At 44.2% G+C, this 20,872-nt stretch overlaps 1 protein-coding gene across 7 annotated transcripts in view; it reads right to left on the bottom strand.

The window, feature by feature from the left end:
• The window catches only part of DAPK1 (death associated protein kinase 1), a 209,526-nt gene that overhangs the window by 56,860 nt on the left and 131,794 nt on the right, over window positions 1–20,872 (bottom strand). For all 7 annotated transcript variants that reach the window (XM_031654069.1, XM_031654073.1, XM_031654068.1 and 4 more), the window contains exons 4-17: window positions 14,483–14,621; window positions 12,826–12,955; window positions 12,611–12,659; window positions 12,494–12,520; window positions 11,854–12,006; window positions 11,457–11,502; window positions 9,931–10,020; window positions 8,540–8,632; window positions 5,974–6,093; window positions 5,432–5,530; window positions 4,590–4,688; window positions 3,125–3,223; window positions 1,893–2,090; window positions 262–459 (exon numbers count right to left, since the gene is read on the bottom strand). In XM_031654069.1, the coding sequence (XP_031509929.1) occupies window positions 262–459; window positions 1,893–2,090; window positions 3,125–3,223; window positions 4,590–4,688; window positions 5,432–5,530; window positions 5,974–6,093; window positions 8,540–8,632; window positions 9,931–10,020; window positions 11,457–11,502; window positions 11,854–12,006; window positions 12,494–12,520; window positions 12,611–12,659; window positions 12,826–12,955; window positions 14,483–14,621 (1,540 nt within the window). The remainder of the gene's footprint in view (window positions 1–261; window positions 460–1,892; window positions 2,091–3,124; window positions 3,224–4,589; window positions 4,689–5,431; window positions 5,531–5,973; window positions 6,094–8,539; window positions 8,633–9,930; window positions 10,021–11,456; window positions 11,503–11,853; window positions 12,007–12,493; window positions 12,521–12,610; window positions 12,660–12,825; window positions 12,956–14,482; window positions 14,622–20,872) is intronic.

The raw sequence follows: 20,872 nt of genomic DNA on the forward strand, positions 1-20,872 counted from the left end.
GGACCTGGGATCAGGTGGGAGGACACAGAATCAGGACCCGGGATCAGGCGGGAGGACACAGAATCAGGACCCGGGATCAGGCGGGAGGACACAGAATCAGGACCCGGGATCAGGCGGGAGGACACAGAATCAGGACCTGGGATCAGGCGGGAGGACACAGAATCAGGACCTGGGATCAGGTGGCAGGACACAGAATCAGGACCCAGAATCGGGTGGATGGACACACTTGGAAGCTGTAGGGATCCTGTGCTCTGTGCGTACCTTGTTTGAGATGTCCAAATTGCAGTTTGCTTCACAGAGGGCCACCACAATAGGCACGTTGCCATCTTTACATGCCACGTGGAGGGGAGTATTGCCGTGCCTGTCTTGATAATCGACGAAACACCCTTGGCTGAGGAGAGTCTTGATTACTTCCATCTGACACCGTCTTACAGCCAGATGAAGGGCAATGTGTCCATCCTGGAAACAAACCCCAGAGATCATGAGAGCTTTACGCTTGGGCATGTGGCCTCCATCTCTCCACCTTTCCTGCCGCCACTGAGTGAGGTTTAATTGGCAACAAGATCACTACTAAAAGGCGTAGTGGAGGATTTAAATGAAGAATCCTATAGCAGACTCCTATAGCGGGGTAAGGACTGGGAGGATGCAGAGCTTTACATGTTCCTCTCTAAATAATCACAGCCTAAGCTGACACCAGCTTGATCCATTTAGGCTTTGGCAGTACAATCAGATAGAACATAAGTAATTGTTGATACTTCAATGGCCTCTTTAATCAAAGCATTTGTAAAACACTTTTAAAAACATTTGCCCAGCAATCTTTGCCAATTTCCTAAATAGAGAGCCTATTATTTTACTTTGCACCAGGAAAAATGTGAAAGTATTGTGAAACAAGTTGCTCAAGGGCTGTCATACAAATGAGAAGCAGATTTAACATGTCTAACCTCTGCATTCCGTGAAAAACCAGCCCGGGCCTTCATTCTACCTATTACAGAATCCCTGATGAATAGGTGCGTTGAGTTTTAGGAGCTGGTGGAGAGTTCTGAAACATTTCTAAAACTTTACTGTGCTAGGGTTTCTCAGCCTCAGTGCTATTGGCATTTGGGGCTGGGTGATTCTCTGCCGAGGGGGGCTGCCCTGTGGGCTGCAGGATGTTTAGTAGCACCACTGGCTGGGATCGATGAGACGCCAGTAGCAACCCTCATCTCTAGTTGTGACAACCAGAAAGTATCTCCGGACATTATCAAACACCCCTGGGGGCAAAGTCAGCCCCCATCCCCCACTCAGAACCATTGCTCTATACCGAGAAAATAACTTCACAAAGGGCAGATATTAAATCAACTACAGAAACCCAAATCTAACTGTATATAGCAACATCACAGCCTTGTTTTAAGTACAGAGCACAATAAAAACAGATGAGGCTGAATTTGTTTAATTAAAAACATGGAACACCTGGTCTAGCATCGAGATTGCCAGACAAGTAAGAGTGGTTTATTGTCTTTTTACAACACAGCAGATGATAGAAATAAGTAAAACATCTATTTCTTTGTTCATCTAAAAGTTAATAGTGTGTTGCCAGTGTTAGTCCTCAATGAGAATTGTCTCGGATTCAGTGAACATCACTGTACCTGCTCTAAAGCTTTAAAGCTAAAAATTACTTAGAGCTCAAAGTCATTTGATCAATTCATGGATTTTGTTATATGCCATGAATATTAATTATTAAATACAATACAGAAAAGTTCACAGAATCTTTGGAACAGAGAAGAGAAGGGGTAATTACAGTTTGCTGCATTCAAGTTTGTTATCTTAGGCAAACAAACTGAGGAGTCCTGTGGTCCCTCTAGACCCCTAGATCACTTCCCAGTGTGTATGAGTCTTCCCCTATTACAAGGCACCTTGTCGCAAGCATTAAGGTCAGCTCCATGTTCGGCCAGACACTCCACGATGTCGTGGTAGCCCCTGGCAGAGGCTGTCAGGAGCGGCGTCTCTCCTTCTCGGTTCTTGATGTTCACATTACAGCCGGCTTCACAAAGGGCTTTGGCCACAGAGTAATAGCCGTGCCAGGCAGCACAGTGCAGGGGGGTTTCTTCTTCCTGGTCAAGGAGACAAGTGCAGAGAGGAGGAGAAAACAACAATGAGAAACAAAGTGTAAAGCAAGGTGAGAGTCCCTGTCAAATTTGGCAGAAATGCAACCAAGGCAGCAGAGGGAAAGAGCTCATAGGTACTGGAGTGAAATATTAATCTGGAATGAAATAACAACATGAGTGTGAGCCACCAGCATTAAGAGGTAGATCTGATGTCTCTCCTTCATTCGTTTTCCTTCCTCAACACTTGTGTGTTTGATGAATTTGGCTTTCTCAGCATATGACTGACAATGGACTTTCGGGAGCCCGCTGAAACCATCGGCCCTGCTTCTCTGAACAATAGAGCCTTCATGCAAGTGCATTATAGCATCTTTCTAATAAGTGCCTCGCTGACTTTATCTGAAACTACTAATAGTAGGTGAGCACTTCCCTGAGCATGAATTCTTCCAGCAACCTTGATGCCTCTAGCTTTCTGTCATGTTTACAACACAAGGTGAGTGGTAACAGTATTGTTGCTTTGGCTAGAAAGTAATGAGGAGAGCCACACACAAGTCAAGGGAAGTCCTTACAGACTGGGAGGCCTGTAGCTTCAGAATCAACATCATTAGATACATAAATGCACCGATGAGAGGCCATCCTAGTGCGGTGGTGACAAACGTGGACTCTGAAACCAGACTGTGTGTGTTCAAGCCCCAGCTCTACCACTTTTGAGCTTTGTGAGCCTGGGAAAGTTACAGAAACTTTCCCTGCCTCAATTTCCTCATCTCCAAAATGAGAATGATAATAGTAATCCATCTCATAGGGCTGTTCAGCAGATTGAATGCATGAATGAATGAAGTGGTTAGACCCGATCCTGGTATCAGCACCTTGCACACCTTAGCTAGTACTTCTGTTTGAGTCCCTGCCCTTTGAGTCCTTGCCCTCTGTAGTGGAAGACAGAAAACCTAGCTTGGATAAAACTCTAAAGGCCCCGACTGTACCATCTGGCTGCCTGTACATTCATGTATAGAGCAGAGGAAGGGAGGACGTCAGCCACGACCCACCTTGTCCTGGATGTTGGGATTGGAGCTGAAACTGCACAGTAACTGAGCCACGTCAGCATGGCCGTAGCGAGCCGCCACGTGGAGGGCTGTCTCTCCAGACTGCAGAAGAAAAGGAGCTGGTGATTCTGAGCCACATCTGAGCAGGCTATGGAGACCAGAACCCAAGGCCTACACCCAGGCCTGCCTGGTTCCACTCCATCCCCTTTGGTTCCACCCACCCACCTCGGGCAGATGCCCCTATAGTGGCTAGGATGGGGACCTGGGGTTGGGGTGTCCACCACACAGTCAGTATTAAGCCCACACACTTGGCACATCCTGTGAAGTGTAAACAACTCAGGAGAAGGCTCTCCCTTTTCCATGATGGCTGTTCTCAATCTTCTTTATGTACTGACACTTCTAGCTGTGTGATTTTCTGCTTTTTTAAACACAACATTCTCTTTACTATTGGGTTCATCATTCAGCAGTTACTTAAATGAACTATTCTACTTATTAACAAGCTTCTCATTTCATGCCTATGATTAGAAATTTATTTTCGTATATTCTCAGATTTTCTCAGAAATTATAAAGAATATCACTATTTGCCCATGTAATAACTTTCTGTGAATTAGTAACAGGTGCAAATCCTTTAAGATACTTTACTTCTATCCACCTCACAGAAAATCATCAGCATAAACAAATTTTAAGAAGACAAAACAAGATATATGGTTGCCACCTTCCAGATAACTGCCATAATAAACGTGTGTCTCTGATAGGAATGTTACCCCTCAGATACGGTGCAGTGCACAATCCATGCAACTATGTGTGGCAGCTTGACTAAGCATGTTGAATTAGTCTGCCAGTACTGGAAGCAGAGAAGTGTTGTACAGTAGAATAAATAATGGATGAGTAGGTAGGAATCCCAGGTTCAGGTTCCGGCACAGCCAATTAATTCACAGGATTGTTGTGTGAACTTAATGAAACACACACATATGAAAAGAAGGTATCTTGATAAGTCAGTAACTTTTATAACACCATTGTGCCAAAAAAAAGCCTTACTTTATTCTTTATGTGCATTGTCTCATTAATATCTTCTAGTGTCTGTGATCGTCAGGTCAGCACTATCAGCCACTTCAGAGAAGAAGAGAATAGGAGAGATCCGCTTAAAAGCAGAAGGTTGAGTCAGGAAGAAAATCGAAGAGAGACGAGGGTCTCTGTCTAGTTGTCTTTCTACTAGAACTTTGAGGTTTTTAAGTTATGGGGATTATAATCCAATGCGTGCGTATTATGGCAACTACCTAAGATTTTGGCTTAAGGCTGATTTGAATATTAAATCAAACCACAGGCAACCTGTGGCAAATTTCCAATTTAAATTTTCTGCTGGTGAATTCTGGTGCTGATTCCTTTCCTTCGGGTCCCGATGCACATGGTAGGCCAGCACTCACTCTCACATGCATCCTCAGGTTCCTCCTAAGAGAAGTGGCCTTACCTTGTCTTTCACATCCAAAGGGCATTTGTTCTCATTGAGAAATTTCAAGGTATCGACGTGGCCATGCCGAGCAGCCCAGTAGATGGCATTGGACCCACCCTGCAGGAAAATCAACCTGGGGTCACATTTCTAAAAAGCTGACAGCGCCAGATGCATGCATCCCTCAGAGTCACTGTATTTCCCTTCCTGCGTGATGACAAACCCCAGAGGAGCAACTTCCCAGAGGAATGAAGCCCTCATCCTCTTTTACACCTTTGACAAATGTACCATGTTACACAAGATGCTAGCATTAGGGGCACCTGGGTGACGCAGATAATGGAACTCTTTTGGAACTTTTCCAACTTTGTTTTGTAAATCTAAAATGATTTCAAAATAAACAACTGTTTATAAACAATTGTTTTCTGTTTGTAAACCCTCTTCTCCCCCTCTGGTTAGGACTCCCTTATTGCAGAGGACCGGATCTACTCCACTTACAGCTCTGCTGACGTCTACAGAAGCACGCAAACACATTTCTGATGAGAATAATTAATAATAAAACTTTTTCATGTGTGGCATCTAACACTGTCGAGTAAATGTGATCGGTAAGAAGGAAAATCTGGGTAGTGTACAAAGAAATGCTGATGTCAAGCAGCAGCGCCAAGGGGAGGAGAAATGATAAATGTTTGCCTCTCTAATGCATGTGTCAGGCTGTACCAAGCTGTTGAAAAAGCAGCTTATCTTCCTTTACAGGAAACTGAGAAACAAGTTAGGACATATATATTTTTTTCCTCTGTTACCCCGATAATTAAGAGACATTTGATAATACTTTAAAATTCAATTCATTTCAATAAAACAATTATGACCTTATCCTGGATATCGATTCTTGAGCCTCTTTTAATGAGCAACTGTAGTATTTGAATATTCCCACAGCCAGCAGCAATGAGTAATGGAGGTGTCCCGTGCTAGAACAGGCAAGAAAAAAAATTACTAATTTTCAGGTTTGGTAGGAAAGGAAAAGCCCAAATAATGATTGCTGTTCCCACACACCTTCCCTGTCTCAACAGACATAGAGTTACTGCTGAGTGGCAGGAAGAGAAGACAGGTAGAAGGGTATAAAACCTTTCCTTCCCCTTTTGGATTCTCATCCGGGACATTTTCATTAGCAGGATGAGAAGATCTAAAATTGCATGGGTAGAGATACAATATGTGAATGAAGGAAGGTCCTCAATGCAAAAAGACCCTATTTGTAACTCAAATCACTCTCTAAACAGAAGTGATTTTCCCCACAGTATGGAGCTTCCAACTGGAAGGGAGAATGGAGAAGCAGATGGGGTCCTTCCCTTAATATGGAAGGGCAGGGTCACTGTGACCCACCCCTCCACTATGCTGCAGAACAGAACCAGACCTTGTTGGGTTGGTTAACATCATAGTTGGACAATGAGCCCAGAAGGTGCTGCAGGCCTGGGACGTTGTCATCATTGATAGCATGGATGATGGCTTTCATCACAAAGGAGTCTTCCTCATCCTTGAGAGAGACAGCCAAGATGGAAACAGAGTTACACTGCTAGCCATGATTCTCTTACCAACATAAAAGAAACTTGTGCTCACTTGTTAACAGGGGGATTCAGAGGAAACTAAGCCATTTATTCCCCAAAACCACACAGTCATGAAGGGACCTAGGAGGGAAATTTTTGCTCCTTCCATGTTGCAAACGAACACTATTTACTGTTTACCTGGGCTTTAATGTTATCTGCAGTATAGCCCAGAGACAGTGTCTGAGATCCAGATTTCAAATGATGATGATGACAAGTAACCTTTTGTGTTTATCTTAAGAATCTGTCAAAACACAGTTCCTAAAACCACTGTGAAAATCTTTAGGTATAACATACTCTCTTCCTGGAAAAGGAAAAAGAAAAACCTACTGAAGCAAAGAAATGATGCCTTTGAATAAGATATTCTCAATTTGGAATGTTTCCAATTACAGAATTGTTTTCTGATCACTTGTATTTCTTCCATCACTATGTATAGAATAACATGGCAAAATTCTCTGAAAGTTGGTCCCAATTACAAAAAACAAAACAAAAATTTAAAAAATAGGCTCTAAATAAAGAAAACAAAGGCTAGAAATCAGAAAACTGATGCATTTCTAATTACAAAGGAAAAATAACCAGAAGAGTAGTGAACAAAAACTTGAAAAATCTTTGCCACTCTGTCAAAATTCACATTAAAACTAAGGAATCTGCTAGAAAAATCCTAAATAAAATTTTTGAAATGATAAACATAGAATTATGACCACTGGAATTTCAAATCTGGAAAAGTGAATCTAGAGATGCTGAATCTCTGCTTGTGGGGGAGAATGGAGAAAGCATGTCTCTCCATCTGCTTTCTCTTCTCTACAGATCTGAATCCAAACACTTTCCATGTGGGTTTTAGTAATATTTGTATAAAATGCATGTTTAAGAATGCCACCAAGGTTTTGCTTTTCTATCACAATTCAAGTCAATGACTAAGAGGCATTTACATGAAAGCGCAAGTCAAGAGAAATGGGGAAAACAGAAGGAATAAAGCAGATTGTTATGACTCACCCTGTGATTAGAATATGGAGATGAGGGAATCTGACCTCTGGGAGGGTATCTTTCCACCTGGAGCTCCTACACGACCCTTGGTCCCTCTCCTACCCTAAACTTTTCACTGTGACACATGGATCATCTCCCAGTTGAATATACAGTGACTTCAATTTGCAATCTTTAATCATTCTCATTATCTTACTTAGAGTCACAGTTTTTATCTTCTTGCTGGTTGCACAGCAGCCACCCTCTAACGATTCCCAAACAAAGCCTCCTCTTCTCTCTCTTTTCGCCCTAACCTGCTTCTCTTTTGTTTTTTTTGTTTGTTTGTTTTTTGTTTTTTTAAAAAATATCTCCAATCCCATTTCACTCCACAAGGCTAGATGTGGAGCCTCAGTGAAGCTACTACCTTAAGGGGAAAAATGGGGAGCTGGTGTCTGCAATTCCCACCCTGATGTACTCGGCTCCACTGGGGAAATGCTGACTGTTCAGTTACAAGGGCAGGGTAGTTCCCACAGGACGACCATGGCTGCCTCGTCTGGAGTCCCCTTCACCTCCTGACTTAACAAAGGCCCATTGTTTGATCGTCAGGGGAAAGTCTTGTTGAATTCGGAGGCTTCTACTCATATCTGAAGAGCTTATCTATGATTAGGTTTCAGTTTGGATTAAGGGGGAAGATAAAGAAAATAAAGGCTAGAAATTGGAAAATGAATGCATTTCTAATTACGAAGGAAACATAACTAGAGAGTATTGAAAAACAAATTTGATAAATCTTTGCCACTTTGTCAAAGTTCATATTAAAACTAAGAAAGCTGGAGTTATTCTCAAGGGCCTTGGGCAGTCAACAACCAGAAGGCAAGCGGGTTAGGCCTTCTGGTCTGCTAGGAGACACATCAGCAAGCAGCACTGCACTCTCCCTGATTCTCTGGTGCGTGTGTGTGGGAAGGAGGTGGCGGTTGTCTGTCCCTTCCGTGCTACTGTTAACCAAGATTCTTCTATGTCAGCGGCAACAGTTCATGCAAATTAGAATAAGCTCTTTTCTGCTGGCTAGCCTCTCTTTTACCAAAATATCAGTGAGTGTGTCTCTGTGTATGTGCATTTGTTGTGCGTGTGCACGTGTGTGTTGGGGGGTGGTCTGTGCCTACGTTTGCATCAAGGTGGAGGGTAGTGTTAGAGGTATGGGGCTATGAGAGGGGACAGCACCATCCAAATCAAAGAGAAAAAAAGAGGAAAGAAGCAAGAGGGTGCATAAATCAGCACCCCCAAACCCCTCTGAGGGGATCAAGAATAGGCTTGCCATTTCCACAACTTCAGGTTCCTGGGAGGTTGAACGAATAGGACAGCTTGGACATTCTGAGTACCCAGTGCTGAGAAAGGAGCACCAGGGCACACGGGTTTGCTTACCAGAGTATCGTCGCTTCTGGCAACACTCATGTTACTTCTGGACAGGAACGACCTGGATAATCTTTGGCACAGTGATATCAAGCGAACGGATTGCTTTTTTTTAAAGAAAAAAAAAAAAGGTAGGGTGAGAGGAGGAGAGACAGCTTATGTAACAATTGTCAAATGAGTACAAACGACAAAGCCTTTGAGATCGTGTTCACAGGCATGAGCACACACTCTCCCAGGTGGGCAATCCTACAGCGAATTGGGTTGTATTTGCTTTGAGAGTAATTTTAAAGGTCTTATAAATCAAGACAACAGGATATAGAGATTCTCCTTCCATGTTTCATTATTGAACTACAGAGCTGGACACCCCACATCCTTTCTCTCTATATATTTTCTTCTCTGCTCTTTGGAGAAGGTGATTTGACCCTTGCAGGTCCCCCCTTAGAGAAGCACAGAATGCAGGGGCCTTGCTCTGTGTCCTTTGTGCCACATAAACAGTGATGGTAGACAATGTAATGACCAAAACGCGACAGCTGATGGAAGTGAACAGCTGGGGGTTCTCTTAGTCTACAGAAAAAACATCTCTGCATTTACTCTCAAAGGCAAAAGTACAGTTAAAGAATGAGAGTGAGAAAGAGAAATGTATGATTGCTCTCTCTCTATTTTAAGCCTAATTCTAAGGACTTTTTGAGAATCTAGTGCTGTGGTCTTCCTCATTCCTACCACAGCACCCCAAAATTGGTAGGTGTGAAAACAAGGTACATTTCTGGCCCTGAGCTGGGAAGACATGGTAGGTACCCACTTCCTCTGGGTTTGACATGACCCTGGGCACAGGAAACCATCCCATCACCTTCTTAGCCCTGAAGTGTGATTTCTTCCAGGATGTCTGCAATGCCTTCCGATCTATGTCCCACCCAGGCCCTGTGGAGGCCATCCACGCTTAGGAAGGAAAAGAGGCCACCCTGCAAATGCTCATGGCCCCACCCCACCCCCACTCCAACCACTCACAGATAAAGGCAGGGCTGAGAGACCCACTTACACGAGCTACAGCACAAATGTAATCTCATGCTACTTACCACAAAGAATGAACCTATTTAAAATGTGGCTTGTAGCATTAGAAAAAGATTTCACTATAATTTTATGGTGCGGCTATAAAAATTTGCATTGAGAATGGTTTCGATGGAAAAACTACAAAAGTACATTTAATGGTATGAGTTAAAGTGACTAAAATATTGTTTTTGCTTGTTTTTGAAAATACAGTAATGGTGCAGAACACTACAGGTGGATTAAAAAGAGGAAAGGATGTATTTTCCATATTGCCAGTATCAGAGGAGACGGACCCTTACCACACACTGCTCTATACGGGAAATAGAATTTGTTAATCCCTCCACAACAAACAATCTTACTTTCCATTTTTTCCGGGCTGCAAACTTCTTGAATTTCTCCATGTTTACTGCTGATGCTTTTCTACTAAGTGCCTGTTGTGTATCTTTAGGCTAAAATAAAAATCCAAGAAAAAAAATTAAAGCTCTCAAATTACGAAAATGTGTTATATGACAATTTTTTGAAACACCTCCTTATTCAGGATGCTTACGCATTCACCTTACTAAATTAGCATAGGAATTGGGATAACATGGAATATCTAGGCACCTCGTCTTAGCGGGCTCACTCTTATATCTGAGGGTTTCGTATCATCCATAAACACTGGGGAGAAGTAGAGCTTGGGGTCAAACTAAATCATGACTTTCCACACTGATAGTTTGGGAATGGCAATATTCACGGTGAGGCTATGTTATGAGGCATTCGAACTTGGGTATCACCAAGTAATGTAGAGCTTGGAAGGATCTCAGAGGTCAGCAAAGTTAGTTTGGCCTATAGGAGGAGAATTCCTTGTACTGTATCTTTTTCAGTAGATGCATTTAGCTTTTGTCTTCCATCTCTGGGAGGAGGAGACACCACAGCTGGCTAGGAGAGCCCAGGTATCCACTGGGAGCTTGCACAGCAAAGCTATTTGCCCCCAAAGCCTGTTTCTGTGATGTTCACTTCTTTGTTTCATGATTTTATTCTGTGACTATCATCCTTTACCACTCCTAATCCTTTCTGCCCTGGATTGAAGCAACTTTAATCCAAATGTCAATCAGGCCAGGCAGGTAATGTAAAGGTGTAATGTTCCAGGAGACCCTGTTCCCCAGCACCAAGGGGCCTGTGCCACTTCCCAAGGCCATGTGGAATGAGGGCTCAGTGACAGCAGATCTTCAGATTTCCCGGCCGGGCACGGTGGCTCACGCCTGTAATCCCGGCACTTTAGGAGGCCGAGACGGGTGGATCACGAGGTCAGGAGATCGAGACTATCCTGGCTAACACAGTGAAACCCCGTCTCTACTAAAATATAAAAAAAATTAGCCGGGCGTGGTAGCGGGTGCCTGTTGTCCCAGCTACTCAGGAGGCTGAGGCAGGAGAATGGCGTGAACCCGGGAAGCAGAGCTTGCAGTGAGCCGAGATCGCGCCACTGCACTCCAGCCTGGGCGACAGAGTGAGACTCCGTCTCAAAAAAAAAAAAAAAAAAAACCAAACAGATTTCCCAAGAGAAGCTGGAAATCCAGATTTGATTGATATTTACATGCTGGAATCAACATAAAATTTTAAATATACTGTTTGGGCCAACACCCCACGCGTCACTCCAAACATAGTTGTTGAGTGGGCTTGACCTTTTACAATCCTGCTCTGTGCTGACTTATTCCTCTCTCCCCACCTCTGGGATCATTAGGATACAGTCTAACCTGTCAGCTTTTCTTAAAATATGATGCAAATAGCAAACTTAACACTCCAGGTGTGACCTGTGGTTAGCAGTACTTTAAGACACACGAATACCAGGGTGCCCAAACCAATCACACAGAAAGTGATCTAAACAGTGAAGTAATATGCAACTCACCTTGATCCAGGGATGCTGCAAACTATCTTGAATTGTCATTCTCTTCCTTGAGGGGAGGGGGAGAAAGGAAAAAATGCTGTGACCATAGCAGCAAATACTAAGGTTGTTTTCCTGCTGGCTGGGCCTGCCGAGCAGACACTCTGGAAAATGCAGTTCAGGGAAGAAAGCCAAAAACGACATTGGTCTTTTTGTGATTATTTCACTGTGCCTGTAGGGACTGACTGAGCGGGGGCAGAGGGCCCTGCCTGCATTTTCTGAAGCGTTTCACATGGCATGCTGCCCTTTGGCAGATGAAGCAAGCAGGGTCTGAGAAACGTGGCCCTGTGCATGGAACAGGCACAGGCTCTGGGCTGGCTGAGGCCGTGGCCAAGCACCTTTCAGGAACATGGACACTCACTTTGGATCCTTGACCAGAAGTCTTCTTATGAAATCTTTGGCTAGGGCACTGGTATTACTGAAGTATTCATCCTCAAATTCATAGTTGACAGCGGACACATTTGCTAACGTTTCTTGCTTAGTGTCTCCAAGAAATGGGGAAGCCCCACTCAGGCTGTTAAAAATAAAGTTGGGCACAGAACATTAATGATGACCCCTTGGTGTTGTCATTTTGCTCCTATAACATCTGGAGTGTGGAATAAGATTATAATCTGGTGCTTGAATAATCACTTGAGAGTTTGATTCTATTTCATAGGGCTTTAACTGTCAGGACCAAAAGCTTCAGCTTCGTGCAAAAGGATTCACTTAACAAGTTAATTTGGAACAGCATCTGGTAGTTTACAGGAAACCTGTTTTCTCGGCAGTGATGGACAGTTATGCTTTCTTTCAGTGATTATGCTACAGTTTCTGATGACTCATTTCAAATTAGGAGAACACGTTTAATTAGTATAAACTAAACATGTTTTGGGGGTGTAAAATGAATATGTTTACATCAAAAGCATGCATAAGCTGAAGAGATCAACACAGCACATTTAATGGTTAATTAAACCTATGGTCTCATAGAAGAGAAGAGAGTATGAGTTGTGAATTCTGGTACTTACAGGATATAGGTTATTACCCCGATACTCCTAAAAACAACACAAAACAAACAAAAGAACACATCAGGAGAATAGTCAAATAAATCAAAAAGAAAACAACACCAAGGACATACTCCTTACCACATATCTGCCTCAAGACCAAGAGGTTCATAGTTGACTATCTCAGGAGCTAAGAGGAAACAAACACTCATTTAGCTTGGGAGGAAGCAAACTAACCAATTCTATCTTCATGCAACAACCAGGAACATGGAATGGGGAAAGAATCTTCCAGCAGGGGAGGTTTGCCAGAATAATGCTCATGAGATGTAAATGACCACAGGAGCAAAGGAACTTACCGACAAACTCTGGAGTCCCAAATATGTTTTTAAATTCATTTCCAAAGTCAATTTTATGGGCCAACCCAAAGTCAATGATCTTGATCCGAGGTTTGGGGACATTTCTATCCAAAAGCATTATGTTCTCAGGCTTGAAAAAAGAGAGAAATAAAAAGCTATGATATGTTATGCTGAGGACAAGATGGCCGAATAGTTCTTCTCTACCCACTCCCAAAAGGAAAAAAAAAAAAAAAAAAGGCCAAAAATTAGGGAAGAAAGGGTGGTTGAAAGAGTATACCAGGAAAAGAGTATACCAGGGTGGTTGAAAGAGTATACCAGGAAAGAGAATACACAGAACCATTTTCCTAAGGTTCTGTGTTCACAAATGAGAGGAGGGGCAGAGACAAAACATTGTGAAGAAAATGTCAGTGTATCTTTAAAACATTTTAATTAAACGTATGTAGAGGTGATGTCTTAACTCTAATGACGAGAAAAAATCTGCAAGCCAGCTTTGTACAGAATTCATAGGGTATATCTTCTTATTTCAAGAAGGAAATACATGTCTTGCTCTAGGTTCTCCCTGAAGCAGGCCTGAGACAAGGAGGGGACACCAGGAAACACTTGGTAGGGGAAGGAGATACAGGAAACAGAAGGAAGCTGCTACGAAGCGTCCTATCAAGGTGGGGGTAACTAGGGGAATGGGAGACGAAAAGCAGAACTCAGTGTTATTCCAATTGTAGCATGAGGGAGCCGGGGTCTTTATCCACCACCTCTCCATCCTCCACGGCTGACAGCTGCTTCTGTGGAAATTTTTCTTTTGCATTTCCAGCTCCCAGGGCCACAAACAAGATGCCAGGAAGAGTCACAGGTACTTGCAGCAAGCCCTCTTTTAGGTTGTATATGAGTGTGTGTCTTTTCACATGTTTGTGGGGCCAGGGGGGACATGAACGGGACATTGACAGCTCTGCTACAAAAAGAATGGGGACAATCCTCCCTCCTCTGAAATCCTGTCCCAGCCCTATGGGTCTAAACCATCTCCTCCGACGGAGCACACACTGCTTTATCAGACCACTTCTCGCTGCCTTGAACTGGAGCTTCTCACCATTGCCACTTCCTATTGCTCCTGTCGTGTCTTCCCTTCCCAAAGAGACCACACCTCTGTCATGGCTGGGAGGACGGCTCACATCCTCTTTCATCTCCAACTACGTTCTGCATCCAGCCAGGCAAATGCCCCAATTAGCCAATCTGAGTTTGGTTTGCTTGATTATTGGTGATAGAGTCAGGCCACAAGCCTTTGCATCACTCAACACATTTTCCATCTTAACATGCCCAGAGCCACAGAAGGAACCGGTGCCAGTCACTGGCTGCTGGCTAATGTCCCAGTAGCCAAGAGCATCCCCCTTACTAAAAAACCTGGTTCCTAAGACCCCTTGTATTCTTTACCAAGAATTCCAGAATGTAATCAATTATCATTAAGCCTCTATCCCACAGAAAGGTTTGCCAGCCCAGTGGGAGGCATGTATTCTATGCTTGCTGATTTATATTGATAATTCTGTTTGTTAAACTGGTACAGGAAAAATAATGTAACTCTTTCAGATGCCTCAATTTTTCTTAGCAGAGAAACAACCAAGGCTGTGATCTGCACAAGCTTCTATCTGGCTTACACTTTGAAACGTACCTTAAGATCAAAGTGGGCGATTTGAAGGGAGTGCAGGTAGTAAACACCATTAAGAATCTGTTTGAGAAATTCAGTTGCTTCCTCTTCAGTTAAAGATTCCTTTTCAGCTAAGAAGTCAAACAGCTCGCCACCTGCAACGCTGAGAACCGGGAAGCAGAGGTTATTGGTGACAATTCTGTTTCACACTGATTCCTTCTCTTATAGACTACTGGTGTGCTCAAACATCAGACAAGAAAACAGCATAAAGACTATGCTGAAACCACCAAGCATGGAGTCCGAATTCTCTGTGCAGGTTGTGGACAATTCTGCATTCAGACACATTTGGGCTTGAAGGCACTTGGGAACCATTTTCCTAAGGTTCTGTGTTCACCAATGAGAGGAGGGGCAGAGACGAAACGTTGTGAAGAAAATGTCAGTGTATCTTTAAAACATTTTAATTAAATGTATTTAGAGGTGATGTATCAACTCTAATGATAAGAAAAAATCTGCAAGCCAGCTTTGTACAGAATTCATAGTGTATATCTTCTTATTTCAATTAGAGAGTACCTGAAAATTTTGTAACCTGCATGTTTAATTAATTCTTTAAAATTCAAATTCACAATATATGGTCTGATAAGAGTTTTTTCCTTTCTTGTTTAGTACTGGTTTGTATGTAAATACTAACACATTTACAACAATCAATTTAGTAGCCGGGAGCGATGGCTTACACCTGTAATCCCAGCACTTTGGGAGGCCAAGGTGGGCGGATCACGAAGTCAAGAGATTGAGACCATCCTGGCCAACACGGAGAAACCCCGTCTCTAGTAAAAATACAAAAAAAAAATTAGCCGGGCATGGTGGCGCATGCCTATAGTCTCAGCTACTCGGAAGACTGCGGCAGAAGAATTGCTTGAACCCGGGAGGCAGAGGTTGCAGTGAGCTGAGATCACACCACTGCACTTCAGCCTGGTGACAGAGAGAGACTGTCTCAAAAAAAAAAAAAAAAAAAAAAAAAAAAATTTACAAAAAAAAGCAAAATGTATGTGGTTGGTTTTGGATTTATTTAGTTTGTTTCTCTGTCCAGACTGTAAGTGGGTGGAGCGGAGTGGTTGGCACCTCCCACCCCAGCTATTGGCTACTGCTGTATGCCCCACTCCCTGCACAGAGCCAGGCACACAGCAAGCACTCAAAACTTCATCAGGTGGATGGATGAACAAGCTCTCCTAAAAACTCCACGGTAGCGATGAATGGCAAATAACAGGGAAGTTTTAATAAGAGTTTTTATAAGTTAATCTTTATCAAGTTTAACCATATATTCACAACATAATAATTAAGTGCAATTATGCACAAACTGCTGTATTCATTATCTTTCTTAGGGCAACAGCACTCCCTAAACATTATACCTTCTGCATCTACATCCATTCAGAGTAAGAAAATTGGTGCTCATAAGATCAGATAAGAATGACAAAAAAGCTGTTTTCTTGAAAGTTTCAGATCCCACACGCCTTCACCCTCCAGGTCGGTGTTTTCCTTAGCATGGTCTAGAGTCCGTGGGCATCAAAATTGTTTGAGGATGCTTTAAAAATGAAGATTCTGAGCCTCACTTTCAATCCGCTGTGGGAGGGCTTCCAAGAATGGTGACCAGGAAACTCAGCATTTTTAACAAGCACCTGAAAAACTGAGACCATTTTCCCATGTCTGAATTCCATGGTCCTGCTGTCAGGCCTCCCAGTGGTTTATGGGGACGATGGAGTGACTCTCCTACCCCAGGGGCCTGGCAGAGGTAGCTGCACCCTCCTGTGAACAGTCCACAAGCCTCCCCTATTCCCCAGGGGACACAGCAGAGCCTGGGCCCAGCCAGGACACCCAGGAGTCCAAGTGAAAGGTGTCCTGCATGGACCCAGTCTCAGGAGTGGCTTTGCTCTCCTCCTGACCCCTCCTGCACTCCCTGCACTCCCCACCTTGCTCCTGGGAGATGCAGTCTGCCCCACCCTCTCCCCTCCCAGGTGCCCTTGGCCTCACAGCACCCCCACTGTCTCCCCAGGGAAGAAGGCAAGGCCTCCCGCTTCTCACTTTTTCATCTTATTCTTAAACAGCAGGGGGAGAGAAAATCCTTCCACTATACGGGAGGAAAAAGAAAAAGTGGGACATTGTGAACCAACCCAACCCGAAGAAAGCTCTCCCATCACCCCTGGGTCTCCAGCCCTGGCTTCTGTGCTCTCTGTCGCCCTGCACCACTGGGGCTGACTCAGGCACCGCGGCCACGTGGAGTGGAGAAGTCAAGTGCCTGTATCCACTGCAAGTCTTAACTTCTGCCACGCGCTCACCCTGAAACCCGGAAGGTTACCCCTTCTCTTGAGCCTCATTTCCCCAGAGGAGTCATAAGACCTCTTCCCTTGAAGGTTATGAGGATGAAAGGTAATAGACACGTGTAACTGGCAAGGCTGGCCCGTGGGTAAGGTCCAGCTTGCGGGAACGAGTGTTGTTATAAAGAAGGCCACTGTCACCCCTGTAGCATACCACTGCTTCCTCCAGGATCCAATACAAAAGCCCCTTCCTGGCCGCTCCTCCTTCTTAAACTGGCCCATTGGTTAAGCCTAACTGTGCTTCCCAGGAAGAAGGTGAGGGGAAGGAAGTCAAACTTCTGCTGTGAATGTGGTGCCCAGCCACCAGCTTTCTCTCTGTGGCCCTCTTCAGGGCCTCCCAACCCCTCACTCACACCCTGCTTGTGTTGTCATAGAGTATGGAGATGCATTTTTCAGACAATGAGAAACATCTGGAGTTTGGCTGCCTGGTTGGGGTGAATCTTCCAGCACCCACACAGCTGGCGCAGCCTGCTGGCCCTGAGTCCTTCCCGGGGGCTCCACTGTCCAGCCTTCTGGCAACCCCATGCTGCCCCGGCCTCAGGCTTTGCCCGCTCTTCTTTGGCCGGCTTTCTCTCCCTCCCTGCCGACCTAAGCTTTCTTCAGATCCACGATCTCCTTCTCCTGCCGGTTCTGTCTTCTGTGAGGCAGGATGGTAAAAACGAGGGGACCGTGGTTCAAATCCTGCCAGGGCCTCCAACCTCGCTGAGCCTCAGACTCCCCTTCTATAAAATAAAGGGTAAAACATCATAGCTTACGGAGTCGTCCTGAGGTTCCAGGACATGCAGAGACCCTTCTCAATCAATGCTGCTGTCTTTTTTCCCAGGTGGCTTCAAACCAGAAGGCCTCCCATGGCGGCAGGCGTGTGCGGGGGAGGGCTTAACAGCAGGCTCTTTGGGGTTGGGGTGGGCAGGGCCCATTCCTGAGGTGTCACATTCCCACCATGGCCGTCTCAGGCTCCCCACGTGATATCAGGGACCGTGGAGTTGGGGAGGGACGGGCACTGCAGCTGTGACCTGGGTGAGCGGGGATTGACGCAGAACTGCCGAGCAGCCACCTGGCCTGCCATGACGTTCCACATTTTTCCGAAGACGATCTGATGGCATCTCATCCTCGTGCTCATCTGCACCGTGATTGTGCCATCCTCCCTTAGGCAGTGGGCGGAATCTGTGCCTCCACCTCTTGAATCTGGGCAGGCCCCGTGACCACTTTGACCAATGGCACAAGTGATTCTGCCAATCCTGCTGTGGTTTTTCTGGGACTGGGGGCCTCCAGGTCCCACCTCCTGAAGCCCTCAGGTAAGATGCAAGAAGTATGATGATGCCAAACCACTGTGCCATGTGGAGAAACCCAGGAAGAAGAGATGTCCTTGGAGAACAAGGCCAAGGAGACTTGAGCAAGGAAGGCACCTTGGAAGGGGACCCTCCAGCCCAGCCGAGGCCACAGAGAACAGAGACTGTCCATTCAGCGACTGAGCGATGAGGGAACATCACAGGGCCTGCCACACTTCTATCAAGGGCAGATCCCAAACATTTTAGGCTTTGCCGGCCTTGGAGTCTGTCCCAACTACTCAACTCTGCTAATGTATCATGAAAGCAGCCACAGATGACATGACATGATGGGTGTGGCTGTGTTCCAATAAAACTTCAGTTAAAAAACAGGTCGCAACCTGGGTTTGGCCTATAGGCCATAACTTGCCGACCCCTGATATAAAGACTAGGTCATCTCAGCCCAACCTGGGGTAACTCTCAAGGGTCATTCTGGCCCCAGAACTCCCTGTTGGCCAACTGGGGCTGCCACCGAATGCACTCCTGCTCCCTTCTCTTCCTCTCCAAATCTTGATCCTAAATAAAGTTCTTAATAAACACCATGCACACTTTTCTCCATCTCAGAGTCTGCTTCCCAGGGAACCCAACCTACACCCCCACTGGGTCTGGAGTAGTTTTTTTACACAGTCAGAGAAGGTTGGAACATGGGCTTGTTTACTAGGCTCAGTCAACAGAAATCAGGCTTGCCCTTCTCTGGCCTGGTCATCTCGTGCCTTATTCAGTATTTGTGTCCTCAGAAACTCAACTCCACAGGAGTAAGGACAGTGAATAACCCTAGAACCCCAAGAGTTAGGGACCCAGGAGTGCAAAGTGATCGTGCCTGATCAAGACTGGGAGAAGGAGAGCACTAGTTGATCCTCTCAGTTTTCATCATCGACCCTTCTCACAAGTCCCTGTTCAAATCTCAACTTGTTATGAAGCAGTCCATGTCATGGCTTGTCTAGGCAGCCAAGTCCTTCAGTCAGACATTAGAAAGCTTAGGAGAGACCCTATCTCACTAGGTCAGGACTCATCAACTGATGCCCAAAAGGCCCTATGTATTCACTCCATCCCCCATCATCCATACACATATACGTATACTCATCATACACATATACTCATCTTCCTTCATAGCTACGTATGTACATATCCCCTTTCATCCCTACATACTCGTCCCCCTTTATCCCTACATTGCCTTCATTTGTACATATGTACTCATATTCCTTCATCCCTACATATGTACTCAATCTCCTTTATCCCTACATACTGATCAACCTTCATCCCTACATATATACTCATCCTCCTTCATCCCTACATGTATACTCATCTTCCTTTATTTCTATAAATGTACTCATCCTCCTTCATTCCTACATATATATTCATCTTCCTTCATCCTACATATATACTCATCCTCCTTCATCCCTACATATATACTCATCCTTCTCATCTCTAATGTATACTCATCTCCCTTCATTTCTACATATGTACTCATCCTTCATCCCTATGTATATACTGATCACCTTTCATTTCTATATATATATAAACTTATCCTCCTTCATCCCTACATGTATACTCATCTTCCTTCATTTCTACACATGTACTCATCATCCTTCATACCTATATATGTACACAACCTCCTTCATCCCTACATATATACTGATCTTCCTTCATATCTACATATATAACTCATCCTCCTTCATCCCTACATATATACTCATCTTCCTTCATTTCTACATATGTACTCATCCTCCTTCATCCCTACATATATACTGATCACCCTTCATTCCTATATACATACTCATCCTCCTTCATCCCTACATATAACTCATCCTCCTTCATCCCTACATGTATACCCATCTTCCTTCATCCCTACATATATACTGATCACCCTTCATTCCTATATATATATACTCATCACCCTTCATTCTCATATATATACTCATCCTCCTTCATCCTTACATACACACTCATCTTCCTTCATCCCTACATGTATACCTATCTTCCTTCATTTCTACATATGCACTCATCCTCCTTCATCCCTACATATGTATCCAATCCTCCTTGTCCCTACATGTTTACTCACCTTCCTTCATTTCTACATATGTACGCATCCTCCTTCATTCCTACATATATACTGATCGCCCTTCACTCCTATATATATATACTGATCCTCCTTTATCCCTACATATATACTCATTCTCCTTCATTCTACATACATACTCATACTCTTTCATCTCTACCTACATACCCATCTTCCTTCAGTCCTACATACATACTAATTACCTTTCATCCCTACATATATACTCATCCTCCTTCATCCCTACATACAAACTCATCCTCTTTCATCTCTCTATATATACTCATCTTCCTTCATTTCTACATATATACTCATCCTCCTTCATGCCAATTCATGAAGGCAGATGTTTTTGCCATAAACTCTGCTTGTAAAATCCTCAGTAATTAATCAAAATAATTGAAACTAAATGATTTCAGCAAAGGTTTGGGAGCATGATAAGCATTGTTTGGTAATTTGTTTCCTGTTTGGCTCCCAAATCTCTGAAGGCAGAAAATGACTTGAGGATTTTTCACGTGCATGCTGAGAATCAGAACTCAAATGCTCACAATGTTGCTGAACAGCAGAATCTGGTTAATAAGGGAATCAGTTAAAAAACCTTGCACTTTTTCTCTTTGTTCCAAATTCCACAATTTGCTTAGGAGAAGGGAGGCTGATGGAAGGAGAG

The sequence above is a fragment of the Papio anubis genome, chromosome 13 (genome assembly GCF_008728515.1).
Source record: "Papio anubis isolate 15944 chromosome 13, Panubis1.0, whole genome shotgun sequence".
In the NCBI taxonomy this organism is placed as follows: domain Eukaryota; kingdom Metazoa; phylum Chordata; class Mammalia; order Primates; family Cercopithecidae; genus Papio; species Papio anubis.